We start from the raw sequence: 19,750 nt of genomic DNA on the forward strand, positions 1-19,750 counted from the left end.
CCGCCAAGTGCGGATAACCAAAAAAAAAAAACTAGATTTGAACTCGTCACTACGGACGAGTTAGGTTATCCGCAGTGCAAAAGCCACGTGCACGTCATACGTTAGAATAGTGCGCGCAAAAAAATAAAACGATTATGGCATTGAAAAATGTTAGTGCGCTCTCTATATTGCGTCGCGTCTAAGTATATACGGTATAACACTATATACTGTATACGTACTACATACAGTGCAGAATAGGTGAAAATAAGTGACCAAAGTTATTGACGCATTTGAACATGATGACGTCATCACAATTTTTAAAATGGTGGATCATGCGAAAGGTAATTGATTGATCTAGACAATATAAAAAAATTGAGTGAAATGGAATAAGGATAAGTAGAGATGCGCTCTATTAAATTGACGAGCTATGACGAAAGAGAAAAAAATCCTATATTTTATATTCGGGTGGCCATACGATGACGTCACAATGTCTGGTTAGCCATATCAATGCATGATTCGAGAAAAACAACTCATCTACTTCCAGAATCTGAAATTTTAAATATTTTCACCTCGGAGTTTAGAATCTATGACTTTTTAAAAAAAGGCATAATTTTCACAAATTTTTGAACTTTTTCATCAAAAACGCGCGCAAATTGTTCAATTCTACGTGCTCGTATGACGTGATTTTAAGTCGAAATTGATTGAAAATTGGTAAATGTACTAGAAAAGGCTGAAAAAACAAAAATCAAGCAAAAAAAAGATGTTTTTGCGCTACGTGCGCACGCGCGCGTAAAAAATATGCGCACGCGTGGGAATTTTTGAAATGCTCAAAATGACCTGAAACGCGTAGAAAGTTGATTAGAAATGAATTTTTCGCAATTTGAAATTTTAAACGCGCGTGCGCGCGTAACTTTATGTCAAACATGCCATTTTTAATCCATAGAAAGTTTGCCCTTGATATGACTTAAATGTTCACCAAGTGTCATTACAAAATGACTTTTGCTTTTTAGTCTATGTTAAATACGCGAAATTCATAAAATCACGCGTAGCTTACGCTGCGCGACTCTAAAGTAAAAAAACGAGCTGTCCTGCACTTCTACACATAGAGGTAAATCTTCTGACAAAGTTATACGATGTAATGTTGATCAGAATTTGAGATACACGTGACACAAAATTTTGGGAAAGAAAGAAGAATAACATAGAAAAAAAAAAAAAAAAAAAAAAAGATCCTGACAATAACAAGAGGTTATCCGCCAAGAGCGGATAACCAAAAAAAAAAAAAAAAAAAAAAGATCCTGACAATAACAAGGGGTTATCCGCCAAGAGCGGATAACCAAAAAAAAAAAAAAAAAAAAAAAAAAAAAAAAAAGATCCTGACAATAACAAGGGGTTATCCGCCAAGTGCGGATAACCAAAAAAAAAAAGATCCTGACAATAACAAGAGGTTATCCGCCAAGTGCGGATAACCAATAAATTAACAAAACGAAAACATTAAAAGAATTAAAAGACCTCTACTAAATTGCACCAGCAATATGCATTGGTTTTCATATTTTAAACATAACTTTTAGGAAAGCCACACTTTCATGCATGCAGTCAATTAATCACGAATTAATTTTACCACATACACTTTAATTGTTTAGAATAGTATTATTACTATGGTGTCATAACTTTCACTTTACCCAACACCCAGCAGTTAGAGAAAATGAATATTTTGTTTAAATTATTAGAGAATATAAAACAATATTCTATGTGGTGCATAGTACTGATAATATTTATTACAAAAATAATTCACAAAAATAATTTTAAATATGTATTTTTACCCCTGTTTACCATTGTTTTTTAATAAAAAATGTTGACAAATCAACTCAGTCTTCTTAGTCCCTTATAAAGGAAAAAAACACTTAACAGCAGTTAAGGAGAAAATGAATATTTTGTTTTAATTACTACAGAATATAAAACAATATTTTATATGTTGCATAGTACAGATATATTTATTACAAAAATAAATCATAAAAATAATTTTATGAATATGTATTTTTAACTCTGATTAATCAAGTTTTTTTAAAAAAAATGTTGACAAATCAACTCAGTCTTCTTAGTCCCATATAAAGGCAACATTTACATTTAACAGAAGTTAAACAGAATGGATATTTTGTTTTAATTACTAGAGAATATAAAACAATATTTTATATATGTTGCATAGTACAGATATATTTATTACAAAAAAAAATCATAAAAATAATTTTATGTATATGTATTTTTAACTCTGATTAATCAAGTTTAAAAAAAAATGTTGAAAAATCAACTCAGTCTTCTTAGTCCCTTATAAAGGAAAAAAACACTTAACAGCAGTAAAAGAGAAAATGAATATTTTGTTTTAATTACTACAGAATATAAAACAATATTTTATATGTTGCATAGTACTGATATATTTATTACAAAAATAATTCATAAAAAATAATTTTAAATATGTATTTTTACCTCTGATTAACCCTGTTTTTTTAACAAAAATGTTGACAAATCAACTCAGTCTTCTTAGTCACATAAAGGCACCACAAACTTATTCATAAGGTTTGTAAACGAAAGTTTCAGTAAAGTTTACAAGTGCAAACTATATGTAATTGATTTGTGTGTACCCTCATTTTTAAACATATATTTTAGTCTACTCTGTAAGACTGTAGTATTTTATTACATTGAAACAGTCAATGAACTTACTGTGACCTCCATCCACTTATAAAATCCTTATACTTATGGTGTCTTTTTTATTAATTTTTTTTTTTACATTCATTTGAAGAGTGGAAAAATAAACGAAACAAAGAAAACATCTTTTACAATTCAACCTTAGGTGCAGACTTAATATAACTATCAATCATTGTAACATTTTTTATCCAGTTCTGGTATGCCAATTGTGCAACATTTTTCCCCGAAATGGCACCAATTTCCATTGCACTAGCAGCCCATTCTAACCCACTAGTGTAATACAGATTTTGACTAAGTTGGTAAGGAGGTAACTTATCATTTGTGGAATAATTAGGATAAGCAAGCCAATCAACAATTTTGACTTCGCTGACATTTAGAAACAATTCATTAATCTCCTCATCCGACAGAGGGCGTTCTGTGAATATCTTATAAACATATGGGATATCTTCCCTTACCCCAGTCTCGTAATCGACTGGAATTTTTAGCGCTAGGCCTCGTATGGGTATTTTACCATCAACTGTGGTCATGATTTCTTCTGGAAGATCGGGTAGAGTGGGTTTACCGAAGTATTTTGAATTTGGTGTTCCATGTACAAAATTAGCTACAGTTCTCTGATATTCACCTTTGAAATAATGAATTGGTGGTGAAATATTTTCAAAATCAATTTTAGACAACTTGTCTTGAAGAGGAGTTGCGACAACTACAATGTCAAAATCTTTGGAGGTCAACTTTCCGGTTTCTTCATCATTCCAATACAAAGTGTAAGAGTTATCCTCATTGCCTCTAACTTTCATTACTTTTCTTTTTATCAATGTGGCTTTTGAGACTTTGATAAGATTTTCACAAACTTGTTTGTTTCCATTAAACACACTCCAAAGACCTGGTTGAACACCGGCAAGTGAAATCAATCCTAGGAATAAAAAATGATAAGAAATTAAATTTTGTAATTTTGTTTCATCAAATAACTGAAATCAAATCAAGAATTTAAAAACGTAGTAGCTCTTATCTCTTGCAATACACAAATTAAAGTATAAAAAATAAATTGGTTTAAATGTTGTTAATTACATTAAAAATAAATTTAAGTCTTGTGTCTGTTAATTTAGGAGCCTAAGGTGGGGTTTGGGTTATAGTCAAGCTTGTGAATATATTTGCTAATAATAATATGGTATATTTTTTAGGGCAAGCACAGTTTATAATGAGCAAATTAATCTGAACACTATAGAGGGCAGCATACTCAAATTGTTCAATTTCAGAGTAAGTATACCATCACGCAGATGCAGTGTCTAAACCTCGGCATGATTATGGTATGTTATGTCATGGATGGGTAGATACTGACCTGCAAAAGCAGTCATATTGACCGATTGACCATAATTTTCTCTTGTTGCCACTGTGGCAAGCTCATCAATAAGCCGTTGTGATAAGCCAAAACCTTTTAATACATCCGCAAGAGGCATTTTTGTGTAATTCAGAAACACCTCATCCATAGCTGCAAGCAGTAACTCTGGTGTGCTAAAGGAGTAACCAATACTTTGTATGTCGTAGATACTGTCAAGTAAAATACAAACAATAAACAAATTAAGTATAAAATAATACTGTATGATATAATAATTCCACCTAATTTAGGCTAAATATGGACACATATTTAGTTGATTCCATTGGTTAATACAATCCAAGTATAATCCCACCCACTATAAATTTGTTTGCCAAATTTTGTACCCACACCCTCTTGAACTATAATTTTGGTCAAATATGATAATGATATTAATAATTTATTATTTTAATAAATATTTTGTTCTTTATATGAATGTTTTTTCCAACTGTTTTTTTTTTAACCACAATATGGTGGCGGTATTAGCTACTATTAGGCTATTTTCAGTATTTATATTTAGCCCAACAACACAACACCCCTGTGCTCCCCTCCCACACATGCCCCTCTCACACATGCCCCTCCCACACATGCCCCTCCCAACATCATAGATCCTCCTTTGGAAATGATGATGATACCTAGAAAAGCTGTCAATCATTTTATTGATTTCACTGTTTAAGTAAATGAAGTCTAGCTTATATCGCCACAGCAACTTCAGGATGTTCAATATCTCTGATGAACCCTCTTCATAGACAAACTCTTTGCCATTGTAAATACCCATCCTTAAATCAGGGGAGTCAGCCTTCTTTAAATCTATAGGAAAACATTGTATTACAATCCGATACATGCCATAAAATAATAAAAAAATATTTTTAGTAGTACCAGAGGATTAGTTCAATTAAATCTTTAAAACAAAATTGACTACTGTACATCCAAAAAAAAAAAAAAAAAAAGTAGATATTGACCATTTTTTCTACAGGTTTGAACATTTCCTTCTCTTTTTCACATGAAAATTAATTGTGCAATTGCTTAAATTTCCCAAAATGTTTTATTATATTAACAGATAGAAAGAAAAATGCAATACATAATATAATAAACAACTAGTTATCAAACATGATTTATGATCGACGGAACGAACTCTATCTCACCAAACTGATCCAGAAAATCATCCATATACACATTTTTCTCATGTAGAACTGAACCACCAGACTCATAAAATCTGTTCGCCAATTCCACAGTTGCCATTCGTCCACCAATTTCATTTGGTTCAAATAATGTAACAGAGACACCATCACCAAACACTTTTGGTAGGAAGTAACTGCAGGAGGTTCCACTAATACCACCACCAATGACAGCTAAAAAAAGTAAAAACAGAAAACAAAACTGTGGTTATTCGATGATGATCGGGACCACGGCGATACAGTAATTATTAAACTAGGCCTATCTATGCATGCACAGTAGCACTAGCAGTAGTAGACTCTAGAGAGGTCTACTAGGCATAGCTAGCTAAGTTAGTAGTAGTAGGCTACTACTACCGGTACCTACCTTGTCTTACTTTACCTAGAGATAGGCTTAGATAGATAGCTAGTTGAGTAATTCTTTCTGGTGATTGACTTACCAATAGCTACATTTTCACTGTCTTTATTGTCATCGAATAAAGCATATGCTGACCATGGTATTAGTAGAAAGCATACTATTAAACTAATTAACTGTGAATACAAATACATAACGAAATAGGATGACTACTATTAACTAAAATACTACTGTACTACGGAAGAGTCTTCCTACTACCACACTATCTTTGCCTAAACCAAACCAAAACATTAAAGCACTCCCTCTATCGTTAACCGGAAGACAAAAACATGTGGTTGTGTTGTTTGTTTGTGAGACGACGACGGAGACATCGTCTCAAGGAAGGAGGAAGGTACATCCACGGTAATTAAATTTAAAATTTAAATTCTAAATTTGGTTTATATATAACCATGCTGTAATTTGTTTGATCCACTCATTCATGGGGAGGCCTAGACTGAACCTGTTACTTTAGTACTGATTAATTAGCTAAAAAAGCCTAGGCTAGAAGGCCACTGGACTGCTACTGGTAGCGGGACGATTCGGCACACTTATATTTATCGGCTTTTTGATATGCATGTATAATATAAGCATAAAATAAGCTTTTTTCCCTAAACTTTATTTTCAGAGAGACTATGGGGTAGTACTACTGTAATAGGGATAAAGATGCAATAAAGCAAACATTTTGAAAACATTATCGAAAATGATCATTTTTTAGTCACTTTTTATCTGAGTTTTCTGTTGAGCACAAATTTACAATTCGAATACAAAAAGTACTCAACGAATCTTTACGTTGACAATGAAAGTTCCCAATCGAATACAACAATTCTTTGCTCAGTGCGCCTGCTGCATGCTGACATACTGCATTGCCCTCTGCCTGCAGTTGGTAGACTTTAAATTACATGCTTCTTATGTTGTGCACGATTTGAAATTTGTGCAAATTTAAAAGAGCACAAAATTTTTTTTTCAGTATTTGATCAAACCAAAGTCAGTTGTAAAAAGTAATTAAAGAAAGATTTACAAACGAGTTAGGCCTATGTTTGAGATATAATAGATGATTTATTGATGATATAAGTTCAGTGTACTTAAACTTGTTTTATTTTAAATTTTATTTTTTAAACAGCAAAATGTGGAGTAGTACATTAATAAGATTTGTTGCTAGAAACAGGATTGTGTGGTATTCTATGAGTGCTGGGATTTTCACAAGCCAGGTTAAAACAGAAACAAACATTCAAAAAGCTTCTACCAAATCTTATATATTACAGGTATATATAATAGTTTAATAAATTGCCTGATTCATTGGCAGTTACAGAGAAGGATACAGCATTGTGTACAGGGCCGTAGCCAGGATCTGTCAAGGGGAGGGGGTATGGGGTACGTATTTGGGTCACTGCAATATAACAATATGTACGCGCTTGTCTGGCGGTGTGAATCGTTCGTGGCCTAGCTGTAGTGAAAATTCACTATACATGCAATTCATTTGCAACACTTATACATTTACAGACACGTAACGCTCGATGTATGCTCATACAGGGAAGAAGAAGTTATTCACAAACGAAACAAATTTGTCAATTATTTATGAATAACCTTTTGTACTGTGGGGCACATATTTGGAGGATTTTCAAAGATAACGTGAGGGTATTTGGCTTGTCAGGGATGGAGGTTCGCAGTCTGTTAAGTGGGGTTCGCTGTAAAGTGGGGGTTTGCACATAAAAACCTCCCCTGGCTACGGTCCTGGTGTATAAAGGGGAAGGTGGGGGTGTATTTTTCTTTCTATTTCTATTTAAATATAAGAGGTTGCAGCGATGTAGCTACAAGTTTTCGCAAGAAAAGGGAACAATCTCTGTTCAAGCCACGTTGTTTGAGGTTGGGTGCGTGGGTTGCGTGCCTGATGTACTTGAATCATGGATATTTCAATCTGGTACAATACGTTCACTTCTGTTATAAGAGAACTCTAAAAGCCTGAATAGCTTCATATAAATGTTAATAACTATTTCTTCAGGATGTTTCTTCAGATTTGACCCATAGCCAGTTGATCAAGAATGCATCAAGTGCTGCAGTTGATTCAGCTTCAAGACTTCTGTCGCAGACAGCAATAGCAATCATTAACGTGTACAATAGTTATACAAAGGTAAACCCACAATTAAACAGATTCATGGAAACTTCCCAATTCACAAAGCGGATCTAAAGCTCTGTCTACACTATCAAACTTTATGGTACAAAAATATGTGATGTGCCCATATATGGACATGATGATGTCATATCACTACATATTTGGGAATATCACTACCATATTGGGCACATTACACTTTTTTTTGTCAAACTAGTTTAATAGTGTGGACGAAACTTAAGGGAGGACACAACTTGAAAAAGGAATTGTTACCAAATGTGCTGTATACATTGTTTATTGTTAAAGGGTATAACATATTGCCCATTACAAAATATAAACCCTGGCAACAGCATTGAAAATAATCCAACTCACCCCTTGTCAATGGCAAAGCATGATGACTTTTTTTTAATGTTATAATAAGATAAGAAGTCTAAATAAGTTTATTTTGACCAAAAAAAAGTATGATATGTGCCAAAATATGACAGTGATATACCCAAATATGGTAGTGGTATGACATCATCATGTCCATATACATATATGTGGGCACATCACATTCTTTTGTACTGCACCGCTGATGAAAAATGAGGTTGGTTAATGCTGTTGCCAAGACGACCCACACTTTACAACAAATAATAGAAATTTTAAATAAGCTACCCTTTAAATAATTTTCTCTTTTTATGAAGTCAGTTGAAGATCTCATAGAGTTATTCAAGCTTCATACGCAGTGCCTTGGAGATGAAGCTGCACAGGATGATGTATGGCAGATGATAATCCAGCAAAGAGTGGAACTAGATGACCAGAAGGCTGCCATAAAGGAACTTGATGACCTTCTTAATACTGCCAGGAAAGTGTTAGAGAACGCTTCTGAGGCTGCATATATATCAGGTAACATTTATTTTCAGGATTTTTATATCAAAGATTCTCTCCAGGTGGAATGCCATCCTGAGATGAGTAGTAGTAATTAGTACAGTCTTGTTTATTTTTAATTAATTTATATGTAACTATGTTACTTTCTATGGACCAGAAATTCAGAAATAAAAGATTGATTGATTGTATATCATATTCTTCTAGATGCCTATATTTTTCGTTTAATAGTGTTCTCTATAGTTTGATGTGCTTCAATTATAACTGTGTTTTAAATTTGTATAGCACCCTCTCTTGTTTGGCTATACTTTCATAAATGTACACCATATTTCAATTTTCTGAGCCATTGTGTGTAATATGTGAGATATTATAATATATGTTGCAATATTGCTTCATATCAAGTGATAGAACATTATGTTGTTATGAACATTATTATTTTGTTATGTTATTACTAGGCACTTTGTTGATTATAAATATCATAACCGTGTGTGCTGTAGTGTTATGTACCGTATCCTGAAATTTTACTTATTTGACCTCCTTTCACAATTAGCAAGTACAGGTATCTTTTTAATTAATTTAATTACCATATTTATTATTTCTTTGTTACCTGGTTACTAAATCTGTACTAGTTGTATTTGAAGTGTGAACAATTAAATAAAAGAAAACAAATTTGGTAAAGTGTGAAGTAACATTAAATTATCTTTTTTTTTGTTGAAGGATGCGAATATTCTGCTGTAACTGCAAATGAGAAACTACATACTACCAATGTTTTAGTTGAAAATGCACAAATGGCGTCACAGAAAATGGATGTTCAACTGGCACAGGCCCAAAAGGAAGATATTACGGAGGTCATGAACTCTGAAGATTCTAATTTAGAATCAGATCAAGAAAGTTGATGACAGTTGATTGTTACATACACTAACAAACTTTATGTGACACAAAAAAGTGATGTGTTCATATATGGACATGATGATGTTACATCACTACCATATCTGGACATATCACTATGATATTTGGACATAACACTACCATATTTGGACATATCACTACCATATTTGGTCACATCGCACTTTTTTTGTCAAACTAGTTTGATAGTGTAAACAAAGCTTTACAAATACAGATTACATTGAGAAAACTATTGTCAATACCCATTTGTAGTTGGGACACCCTATTAAGGAGACACTATGTGTGAAACGAATGAAGGGCAATATATGTTTTAACACTACCAGTCAACCCCTGTTTAGAGACGGCTCTATTCACAGATACACCTTTTAAAGGGACACTCCATTAAGGGTATGCTTTCATGTGAAACGAATGAAGGGCAATAATGTTCTAACACACAGACAACCCCTATTTAGAGACACCCCTATACAGAGGTACACCTTTTAAAGGGACACCCATTAAGGGTATGCTTTCATGTGAAACGAATGAAGGGCAATAATGTTCTAACACACAGACAACCCCTATTTAGAGACACCCCTATACAGAGGTACACCTTTTAAAGGGACACCCATTAAGGGTATGCTTTCATGTGAAACGAATGAAGGGCAATAATGTTCTAACACACAGACAACCCCTATTTAGAGACACCCCTATTTAGAGACACCCCTATACAGAGGTACACCTTTTTAAAGGGACACCCATTAAGGGTATGCTTTCATGTGAAACGAATTAAGAGCAATATATGTTCTAACACACAGACAACCCCTATTAAGGGATACTCCTTTTAAAGGAACGGGTATGCTTTCATGTAAATATAATATGTTTAACACTACAGTCAATTCAGGGATACACCTATTAAGGGGACACTTTGTTGAGTTCTGAAAGTGTGCCCTTAATAGAGGTTCTAATGTTAATCTATGCTTACACCACAGGTCATGCATATTAAGAAAGCATAGTACCCTCTAAAGATTCTGCTTTAACATGTTATTTAACATTGTCAGTATTATATGGATTAAAGTCCAATTTACACAGACGACGAGTGGTAACGTTAAGCGGAAAGCCGTGTAGGTTTTCCCTAGAATCTGTATCAACCTTGAGCAAAAACCACCCGTCCGCTCCATATTTTGTGTAAATGTTCATAAGAAATAGATTCTATATTGTTATTACTGTTACCGTCTGTGTAAATTGGCCTTTAGGATCTAGATCACATGCCTACCAGCTCTTATTGATGCAGTCTGACCTACAAGATTATACAGAAATGCAGGGATCAATTTCGATGAAATTTAAATTTTTAAAAGGCATTGAAATACGTAAAAACAAGTTACAAAAGCATGTATTTCAGTTTTACTTACTGCCATAAAAATGAAACAATACACAATATATGAACTACTTTATTATATTAAAAAAATCAATAAAACAACGTACGTGAAATAATATGTTAGTGCTCGATCGATGAGCCTAGTTTAAATATAACAATAATACGAATAATATGGTTACTTCATAATATTTAATAGCTACAAAGTGTCCATATGAACTTAGTATAATTTTGTCATTCATTGCAGTTCTCTTGCTGGGTGCGACCATAATATATTTTGTGATTAGTGATAAAAACACAAGTAACCAAATATTGTTTATTTTCTATTTTTGTACATTTAAATTTAAAGGCACAGAGAAATTCTAAACTAAACAGTGGTGTATACATGCTGCAAGCGACTATAATGTATTATGTGATTAATGATGAAACATATAAGTAACTAAGAACTTCTTGTTTATTTCTATTTTATACATTTAAATGTATAGAGAAACCATGGAGGTATACCTCCATGGAGAAACTAACCTGCCAGGTGGTATACTTGTTAATAAATTTTGCAAATGTATAAATAATGTAATACAGTATATATTAAAAGAAGTTACGCATCCTAACCCATAGATTAAATGTTGTCTTTTTTTTAATTCAAATATACCACTATAAGTTAAAAAATTACCCTGCAAACAATGTCAATCACAATGTACAGTCATTTAAATAATGGTGTTTTGTCTGCTGCTTGCAATCATACATTCAATAACCATATATTTATTTATATATATATAAATCCAAAGGCAAATTACTGAAAAAAATGACAATGCTGTGGGTATCAGTGGCTGGATCTCAATGGAGATACAAAAAAAAAGCGAAAAGCTAAATCAAAACGATAAATAAACAGCCAGAAAAGTTAGCAGAGCTTTCGGGCAACACTAGCCCTTCATCAGTGCAAGTGAGTGAATTTTGATAAAGTCATATATATATATATGACACCATAAAATAACAATATGACTCAAATTTAGATAATGAAAAGGTATATGAAGCATGCAGATAAACAACTATGACTGTACAGGCCTTAGTAGCTGCAGGGAAGAGTGTAATTTCATTGTAGTGTCACACAAACGTTTGAGTCGGCCAAATACAATGTGTGAATTCATCAACGGCGCAGATCCGTTTAATACTAGTGATAGGCCTAATTATTACTTAATACTCAATTACTAATTATTAACACATAGCTAAGCATGTTCAGGCCAAAGGTGAAAGTATAATGAAATCATTACAAATGAAAGCACTCTCAAACATATTTAACAAACATTTAATTTAGAACGAAATAAGAACAAAAATATAATGTAATATAGTCCAGACCCGGTTATTAATAATAATTTTCAATGTTTTTTCCTATTTGTTTCTCTAACTGTAGGCCTAATAGGGCCCTATTGAATTTGAAAATAAGCTGGTAGTGGATCGTCATGAGTGTTTCGTATTTGTAAAACACACATTCATTTTTTTTTATTAGTAGGCCTATTATAGCCATCTGGATACAACCGTACAATCAATCATTAGAAACAAATTGTTAGGCCTAAATAAGCAATATATGCAAAACAGAGCTACATTTTAAGACTAAAATCAGCAGGAAATAATTTAATGTTAGGCCTGAAATTTAAATGTTTTTATATATTGTTTAAACCTCAGCTCTGGAGCCCCGGTGTAAATTCCAACATTTTGATTTATATCTACTGCAAGGAAATAGAGTTTACTGGTTGTGATCATGTGACATTTGCATAAATTATGAAGTTATTATTTCCTCGTTCAGGTTTTGTTTTAAAACTATGTTAAACTCTTTAATAAGATTGCTAATTGCTATAATATTAGAAAATAAAACACTAGGCCCTATTGCCGTTTGCCATGTTTTAGGCCTCTTTGCCTTTTTGTGTTTTAGACCGACAGACCTTCTTGTTTGGTAAGTAGGCCACACTAACCTGTTTTCACACTAGGCTATTTTTGTTCGCACAAATCAAAGAGTTGACTAATGCGCATGCGTTTTCATATTTTCATCTAATTATATGACGATGAAAATTACACAACCAATCAGAACTCAGAAATTTGCTCAATTGTTCGTATATAGTGCAAACAGGCTTTACCAGGGACTATTTTGACGTAAGTAGGTCTACTTATACAGGTATGTTCGGTTCAATTGAAATCGGTTGAAATTACCAGAATCTATTTTTATAATAGAAGTATTAATAATTTCATTATAAATATTAATCGTGGACAGAGTTTGCAATTTTATACTCATCATTAGGCTAAGTGTCTCTTAAATGCGGTCAACATCCTTTCAGTGGTGCCTCTTGAGCCTTGGTAGTGGTGCCGCGTTGCTCTAATTTCTTCCTGCCATTTTTTATTTTGATTGATGTCCACACGATACGAATAATATATGTAGTTTAATTATGAATTTTATAATATACGGGTTACAATGTTGATATTTCGTTCATTTTCATGTTCAACTGATAATTCTTGTTTATGGGCCTATTTTATACATAATTTTCCATTTGTTTGGTCTTCCAATATTGTTCACATGATAACAAGCTGAGTGGTTCGATGTAAGCATACTAGGGTGAACGCTTTATACAACAGCACAACCTGCTAAAGAATCCTCTGTCAGGCTCAGGAGGAGCTTGTGGTTCCGTACCCTGCAAGCAATAAGAAAAGAGTATGAACATTAGTTAGTAAACCTAAATAACTGTACTCCATATACAAAGAAAATTTAGATTTGATACAATCAGTTTGTTATTTTAAAGTTGTTCAGGTTTCATAAGGTGTGGCATACCGAATTTATGGGTTTCCCTTGATGCGTATTTTTTTATCTAATATTATTTACGGAATTTACCCAAACAAATATGATACAGCAGTTCACACAAATCCCAGAAAAACATGATTAAACAATAACTAAAATAACAGCCCATTACGAATAGTAAATACCAGATAATTACATTACATAACATTGTCATTTATAGCGCCTTTACAACGATCAAAGCGCTTTCTAGTGAAGATATATAGGCCTAGGAGAAAAGGTGTGTGTCGTGTTTAAAAGTTCGATGAGTTGCATTTGTTTTAGTGACGTTATTCCACATAGTCGGGCCAAGCTTTGAAAATTTTTAACTTTTTAACTTTTATACAATCAGAATGTTCAGATAGCAATTGTATTTTTAAAACACTTTTAAAATAAATAAAACGATCGGTGAACATTAAGGGAAAAACATCGCGTTCAGATTTAGACCAGTACGACCAGAGAAGAGTGAAATTAAGTTAATTTCAATCTTAATTGAAAATATAAATAGAATTTTACTTTTGATAGTTACACCGATTAATGATGTCACGATAATTTTTTCCCATAAAAATTATCATAATATTTAAGTTATCGAACTTATTCAATCATGATATCTGCATAGACTCAAAACACTATTGACGTACGTAAATGACGTCGCATAGTTACCGTACAACATGAATGTAAATACTAAGTTTTTTATACTTGATGAATGGTATAAAAATATGAAAGCTTATTTATTATAACATCTCTTAAAACTCGATTACATCAAGCAAACTTCCTAATATATTGCATTGTTTTTTTAAATATATGTATTTAGGCCTACTTCGACGAATTTAATTTAGCTTTATAGAAGATAAAATTCGAGTACTGTATTAGGTACATAAGCCTATACTCTTTCAAAAAATGTATCTTTTATATTTACTGAGAAAGTAAGATAAAAGCCTATAATGTGAATTTTGGGCCGTATAGAACCAAAGCTACCGAATCTTCACTTTAATTTTTAAGTTTTTATAGGCCTTTTATTAATATGTGGTTAATGATACCAACCAATCCAGTGACTAAGCGGTACATTTTTGATTCAGGCAGAGTGGAACAGGCCTATAGAAATTATGAAATTTTGATTTATGTTATATACACTAAACCTCCTAGTGGTAACCTTTGCAATGTATGCACAGGTCTACACTTACAATGAGGCCTTGTTTAACATTTGAAACATGGTTTTTAAAATTAGTAAAGGCATCCGCATTTTCAACCATATTTTGTAACTCGACCTGATATATATTTTAAGTACACTGAGAATCGGGTATAGCTTATGGCATGCTTGTGCACTCAACAGTCAAAATTATTTCTTTATACTAATTTAAATATTATTATGATTGTATTACACTGAATGTATCTATTTTTATTGTCATCGTTTTTGTTTTATTATTATTATTTTTATTATTATTTTTATATTATTTTAAGTAGTAAATTTTATTAGTTTATATGTATGTGTATTGTTTCTGTGGTCTTTCTCGAGACAACTTGATTTCTTCTAGAGAAGACCCCAAATGATGGCTTATTACCATGTGTTCATTTAAATAATGTACACACCTATGTTAAACTGTACAATAATATGCCATTATTGAATAAACAAATGTTTTTTGAACTTGAACTTTACAAGTTTATTAAATGTGGGTCTACTTGAAAGACTGAACCATTGTCTACTCAATTAAATTAAAGATATTTGTCACAGATTATTACTTGTTTGAAACGGTTCTATTCACTTGGCTGCTACCTAATTAAGTACACAGGACGAGAAACATGCAAATGCAGTACAGTAAAAAAGGATCAAGAGTGTAATTTCACTCTTTCATTCTTTTACTTTACAGAACAATGTTTCGGTTTCATTAGCCAATAAGTCAGTAAAAGTTTCTATTCTGGTTTTTTAAAACTAAAATACCAAAAGAAAGCTACAACATCCTTTAAACATCGTTGGTTGACGAAGGTCTAACTGAATATTGTTCATCTAATCATAATTCATCCAATTCATATTCCGTGGCATAATATTTCAGGTTCATTATAATATCCAATAAGTCAGTAATAAGATTCTGTTTCTGTTTCTTTTACTGACATATAATAACACAATTTCTTTAAAAATCTTTGTTTTGACGAAGGTAACTAAACTGAATATTTTTAATCTGATCATAATTACCGTGGCATAACCTTTGTATCATAGGCCTATTCACAATATGTTTCGGGTATTCACTATAGTCAATCAGTACAGTAATAAGTTTCTGTTTCTGTTTCATTTATTAATACCAAAATCACAGGCTGAATTAAATTACAATGTATGCTGCAACACAATTTCTTATATTTGATTGATTTTTTGTATTTTCAATCTTTCGACAATCAGAAACAAAAAAGTTAAACGGGGCTGGCTGTCGAGGTAAAGCAAACGTTTAAAAAAACTGTCATCAAAAGATGTGCTTAACCAAATCTACGTCAACAATACAGATCAACAAACAAAATTCAAAACAAAACATAAAACCAAAAAATACTGTGCTAAAATTACATTGGAGAAAGATTATAAAATATTAGATGCTTATATTATAGAAAAAGGATTATTGTACATTAGAGATTGATTTATAAAAATATAATCGTTGGACTAACAACTATAGGCTTATATTTCACGTGTTTTCTCGGTTTATACTGGTTCCAATTTAAAAGTAAAATGACATCAGTTCTAATCCAATTAGATTCCCCCTTTTGTATCCCGAGCGTGATATAAGGATTACTGCCGATGTTATTAATTTAGATTTTGAAAATTCATTTTGATATTATTTTCAAAAAAAATGCATAAACCAAATTGAACGTAGACCTATAATTTCGGTTGAAACTCGGCGCAATCAAATATGTTCAGTGCATGTCTACTATCGCAACAATTCTGACACTGAATGGGCCTACACAATTTTGAGAGATTTGCAATTCGCAAATATTTCACTGCTCACATCATCTCAGACGATAGATAGATAGATGAGTACCAGTAGTTGAGTTGTCGAGTTGCGCAAATGCCAACTTTATGTCTGCTGGTGATGCTTCAACCGAAGTTGTTCAGAGGAGCATGCCTCACATACCAACCTCTCAAGTTAGATTAGTATCTAAATGATGTTAGATACGTAAAAGGAAATAAACTAACGTCCATGTATGCTCGTTAATATGACGATTGACTAGGATACGTAGTGAGCAATGTGGCGCTAGGTCGATTAGTAATGAATAATGATTTTGAGGAATGAATTATCATGAATGAACGTAAGAATGGGAAGGGTGGAGGGTGGAGGTGTAAGTGAGTGAGTGAAATCAATGACAGGATGATAAAGGAATGAAAGAATAGGCGACCAGATGAATAAATGTATACTGTAATGAATGAACGAATGTACGAATGAGAAGTGGGGTAGTGAGTTAGTGAAATCATGGAGGTATACCGTATAATATACCTCCATGGTGAAATGAATTAAAGGATGATAGCAGAATGAAAGAATAGGCGACAAATGAATGTACTAATGAATAAACGAATGTACAAATGAATTTTAGATTAAACGACTAAATGTAAAAATCAATGAACGAATATCACTTACAGAATTAATCTAATAACTGTAGACTTACGATAAAATGTATACACGTGTTAAATGAACAGAGGTGATATAACACGCTTTTATGAGAAGAAACAAAATCGAATTTAATGCAATAACAGAATGAAAACTAAGTAGATCTGGTAAACTAATCATATTATATGGAAACTGCGACAGAGATAATAATGTTTTATTAATCCATAAATCATTATGAATATACATATGTTAATTAGGTGGATAGTAGAGTGTTTAAAAGTGATGACAATGCGTGGTGCTATTATTGGGAATACTGTATCCCATGGGCCATTTGCCGGATTTTTAATTGCACTTAAGATAAAAGAGGTAAAATAATGCCTTGCATACCGCTTCGTACCCCCGTCGAGTTATATTATTGTATTCCTATTGTAGACCTAATATTATTTCTCAAGAATATTATATAGAGTACTGATAAAGCGATGCATTTAAAACGTTTTCAATGAAGTCAGTACATAATGGTACATATCTACGGAAGCCCGTTCGGACCACTAGTCAGCTCTTAAAATAATTATAACTAGTGGCCCGGAACGGGCTTCTGTACATAACTTTCTACCACTGCTATGCTATGAACTGAGCATCATATTCTATTTCAAACTCTGTCTACACTATCAAACTATTTTGACAAAAAAAGTGTGCTGTGCCCAATTATGGTAGCAACATGCTTAAATATGGTATTGATGACATCATGTCCATATATATATATATATATATATTTAGTCACCGTGTAATGTATGAACATGTACTGTATTATAAAAAGACACAAATTATAGTCATACAATGGATTGCTGTTACTGTTGATTGAATTACAACAAAAAGGTAACGTGTGTTTGTTGTAGGCTTGACAAAGGAGACAAAATAATCTATAACTATTTCATAACGTATTTAGTGACCTAGAAATTGATATAAAACGACTTGAGTATTTCGTCATTATGTGTTTTTCTCAAAGATATGTAATCATTACAAAAAAATAGAATTTCTTTCTTTCATAGCATACGGTATGTATGTCTATAATATTATTGAAATTAGGCGTTAAATTGTTTTGATATTGAAGAAAGTCAGACTTGTAATTGAGGCGTAATTATGTACGATAAATACTATCCTTGGTCAAAATATTACTATTAAACCTGGTCTAGAATTAATATACATGTGACATCCAGTAGGCCTTACAGGCCTAAGTAATCTATAACTCATAGGCTCAAGTGTGTGATACTTGATATAAATTATTAATAGAAAAATAACGGTAACGATAACCATGATTTTTATTCAAGAGCATCAATCGACGTTTACGTTATATTCCCCCAAACACATTTATTTTAGTTTTAAGTTTGTATTTGTATTGAATAGGCAAAAAGCAGGACGGTCCATACAAACTAGTGACCACTGATTTCTTTACCAAGTACAAATAAAACAGGTTCAATAAAAACGTATTCATCGCTTTATTATTCAACACATTAACAGCTATTAAACGAATTATAAATAATCCACAGACAGATTAGAAATTGTTATTGTGACTATATATCTCTCATATCTATTCCATTAATATGCGCCTGTTTTGCTTGTTGTTTCATAGGCCATGTCAGAATTGTATACTGTGCCTAACTATATTTCGTGCGGTAATTTCTAATAATAGTCTAACGCGTACGTGCCTCAAATTAAATTCATTAAATTACTAGTCCTATACGAATAAGATCTTCCCCAAATATAACATATCCAACATATGCCTACTTACCTCCACCGATGATGGGCCCGTCCTATCTGGATTCTGTGGCATTTTGTTTAAAGGACAGTGAACAAAAACTATACGAACAACTGTTACAACTAACTAACCGAACGTGATATATAGTTCCAATTATTTCAGTGCCTGATGATACACCAACGAATATTCTATAGATGCCAGTATAGGCCTACTCAACATGAATATACACGGGTGTGTTCACACACGTCACACACATTGGCTCTTTGCGCAATGCACCATACACCAAACTGGTTTTTAACACGGATGTGTGTCCACACACTGAACTTTCATGACACAGTCGAATAATTTTCTTTTCACGAAGTTAATAATACTATATGAATGGACTTTGATAATAGAGATCAACCGACAAGGTTATTGTGACAATGTAAATAATACCCCTCTGATCTTGAGTGGTGAATATATGAAAATACTACAGTATCTCCAAGTACACACACGAGCGGAACGAAAAGCGGCAGCAACAACTACGACCAGAGCGGAAACAGCTCACCAAATGTTTAAACATTAAGATCTATTAAGTCTTAGTAAAAAGTGTAATGTGAAACATACTCTAAAATATTTATGTGCACTTATTGCACTTAAGACATGAGCATATGTATTTCTATATATGTGTTGGGGTTAGGGTGTCCCCCAATAGGAGTTTCTCATGGAAAGGTAGGGTTCTACTGCATATTTTTGTATGTGGTTAAA

At 32.6% G+C, this 19,750-nt stretch overlaps 2 protein-coding genes and 1 long non-coding RNA gene across 3 annotated transcripts; 1 reads left to right on the top strand and 2 right to left on the bottom strand.

The window, feature by feature from the left end:
- Positions 1 to 1,803: 1,803 nt before the first annotated feature.
- On the bottom strand, positions 1,804 to 5,827 carry LOC140054307 (prenylcysteine oxidase 1-like). Its single transcript, XM_072099243.1, has 5 exons — positions 5,664 to 5,827; positions 5,194 to 5,400; positions 4,684 to 4,858; positions 4,016 to 4,224; positions 1,804 to 3,589 (listed from the first exon to the last, which is right to left on the bottom strand). Exons 1-5 carry the CDS (start codon positions 5,770 to 5,772, stop codon positions 2,808 to 2,810), a joined length of 1,482 nt encoding a protein of 493 aa, XP_071955344.1. The 5' UTR covers positions 5,773 to 5,827; the 3' UTR covers positions 1,804 to 2,807.
- Positions 5,828 to 5,941: 114 nt separating this feature from the next.
- Positions 5,942 to 10,022, top strand: LOC140054224 (diablo IAP-binding mitochondrial protein-like). The gene is made up of 5 exons (XM_072099141.1): positions 5,942 to 5,980; positions 6,738 to 6,879; positions 7,617 to 7,745; positions 8,408 to 8,609; positions 9,306 to 10,022. Exons 2-5 carry the CDS (start codon positions 6,742 to 6,744, stop codon positions 9,482 to 9,484), a joined length of 648 nt encoding a protein of 215 aa, XP_071955242.1. The 5' UTR covers positions 5,942 to 5,980; positions 6,738 to 6,741; the 3' UTR covers positions 9,485 to 10,022.
- Positions 10,023 to 12,132: 2,110 nt separating this feature from the next.
- Positions 12,133 to 19,631, bottom strand: LOC140054225 (uncharacterized). The gene is made up of 2 exons (XR_011846493.1): positions 19,037 to 19,631; positions 12,133 to 13,523 (listed from the first exon to the last, which is right to left on the bottom strand). It is a non-coding gene; the product is annotated as an uncharacterized lncRNA (long non-coding RNA).
- Between the last annotated feature and the right edge of the window lie 119 nt (positions 19,632 to 19,750).

The sequence above is a fragment of the Antedon mediterranea genome, chromosome 7, assembly GCF_964355755.1.
Source record: "Antedon mediterranea chromosome 7, ecAntMedi1.1, whole genome shotgun sequence".
NCBI classification, from domain to species: domain Eukaryota; kingdom Metazoa; phylum Echinodermata; class Crinoidea; order Comatulida; family Antedonidae; genus Antedon; species Antedon mediterranea.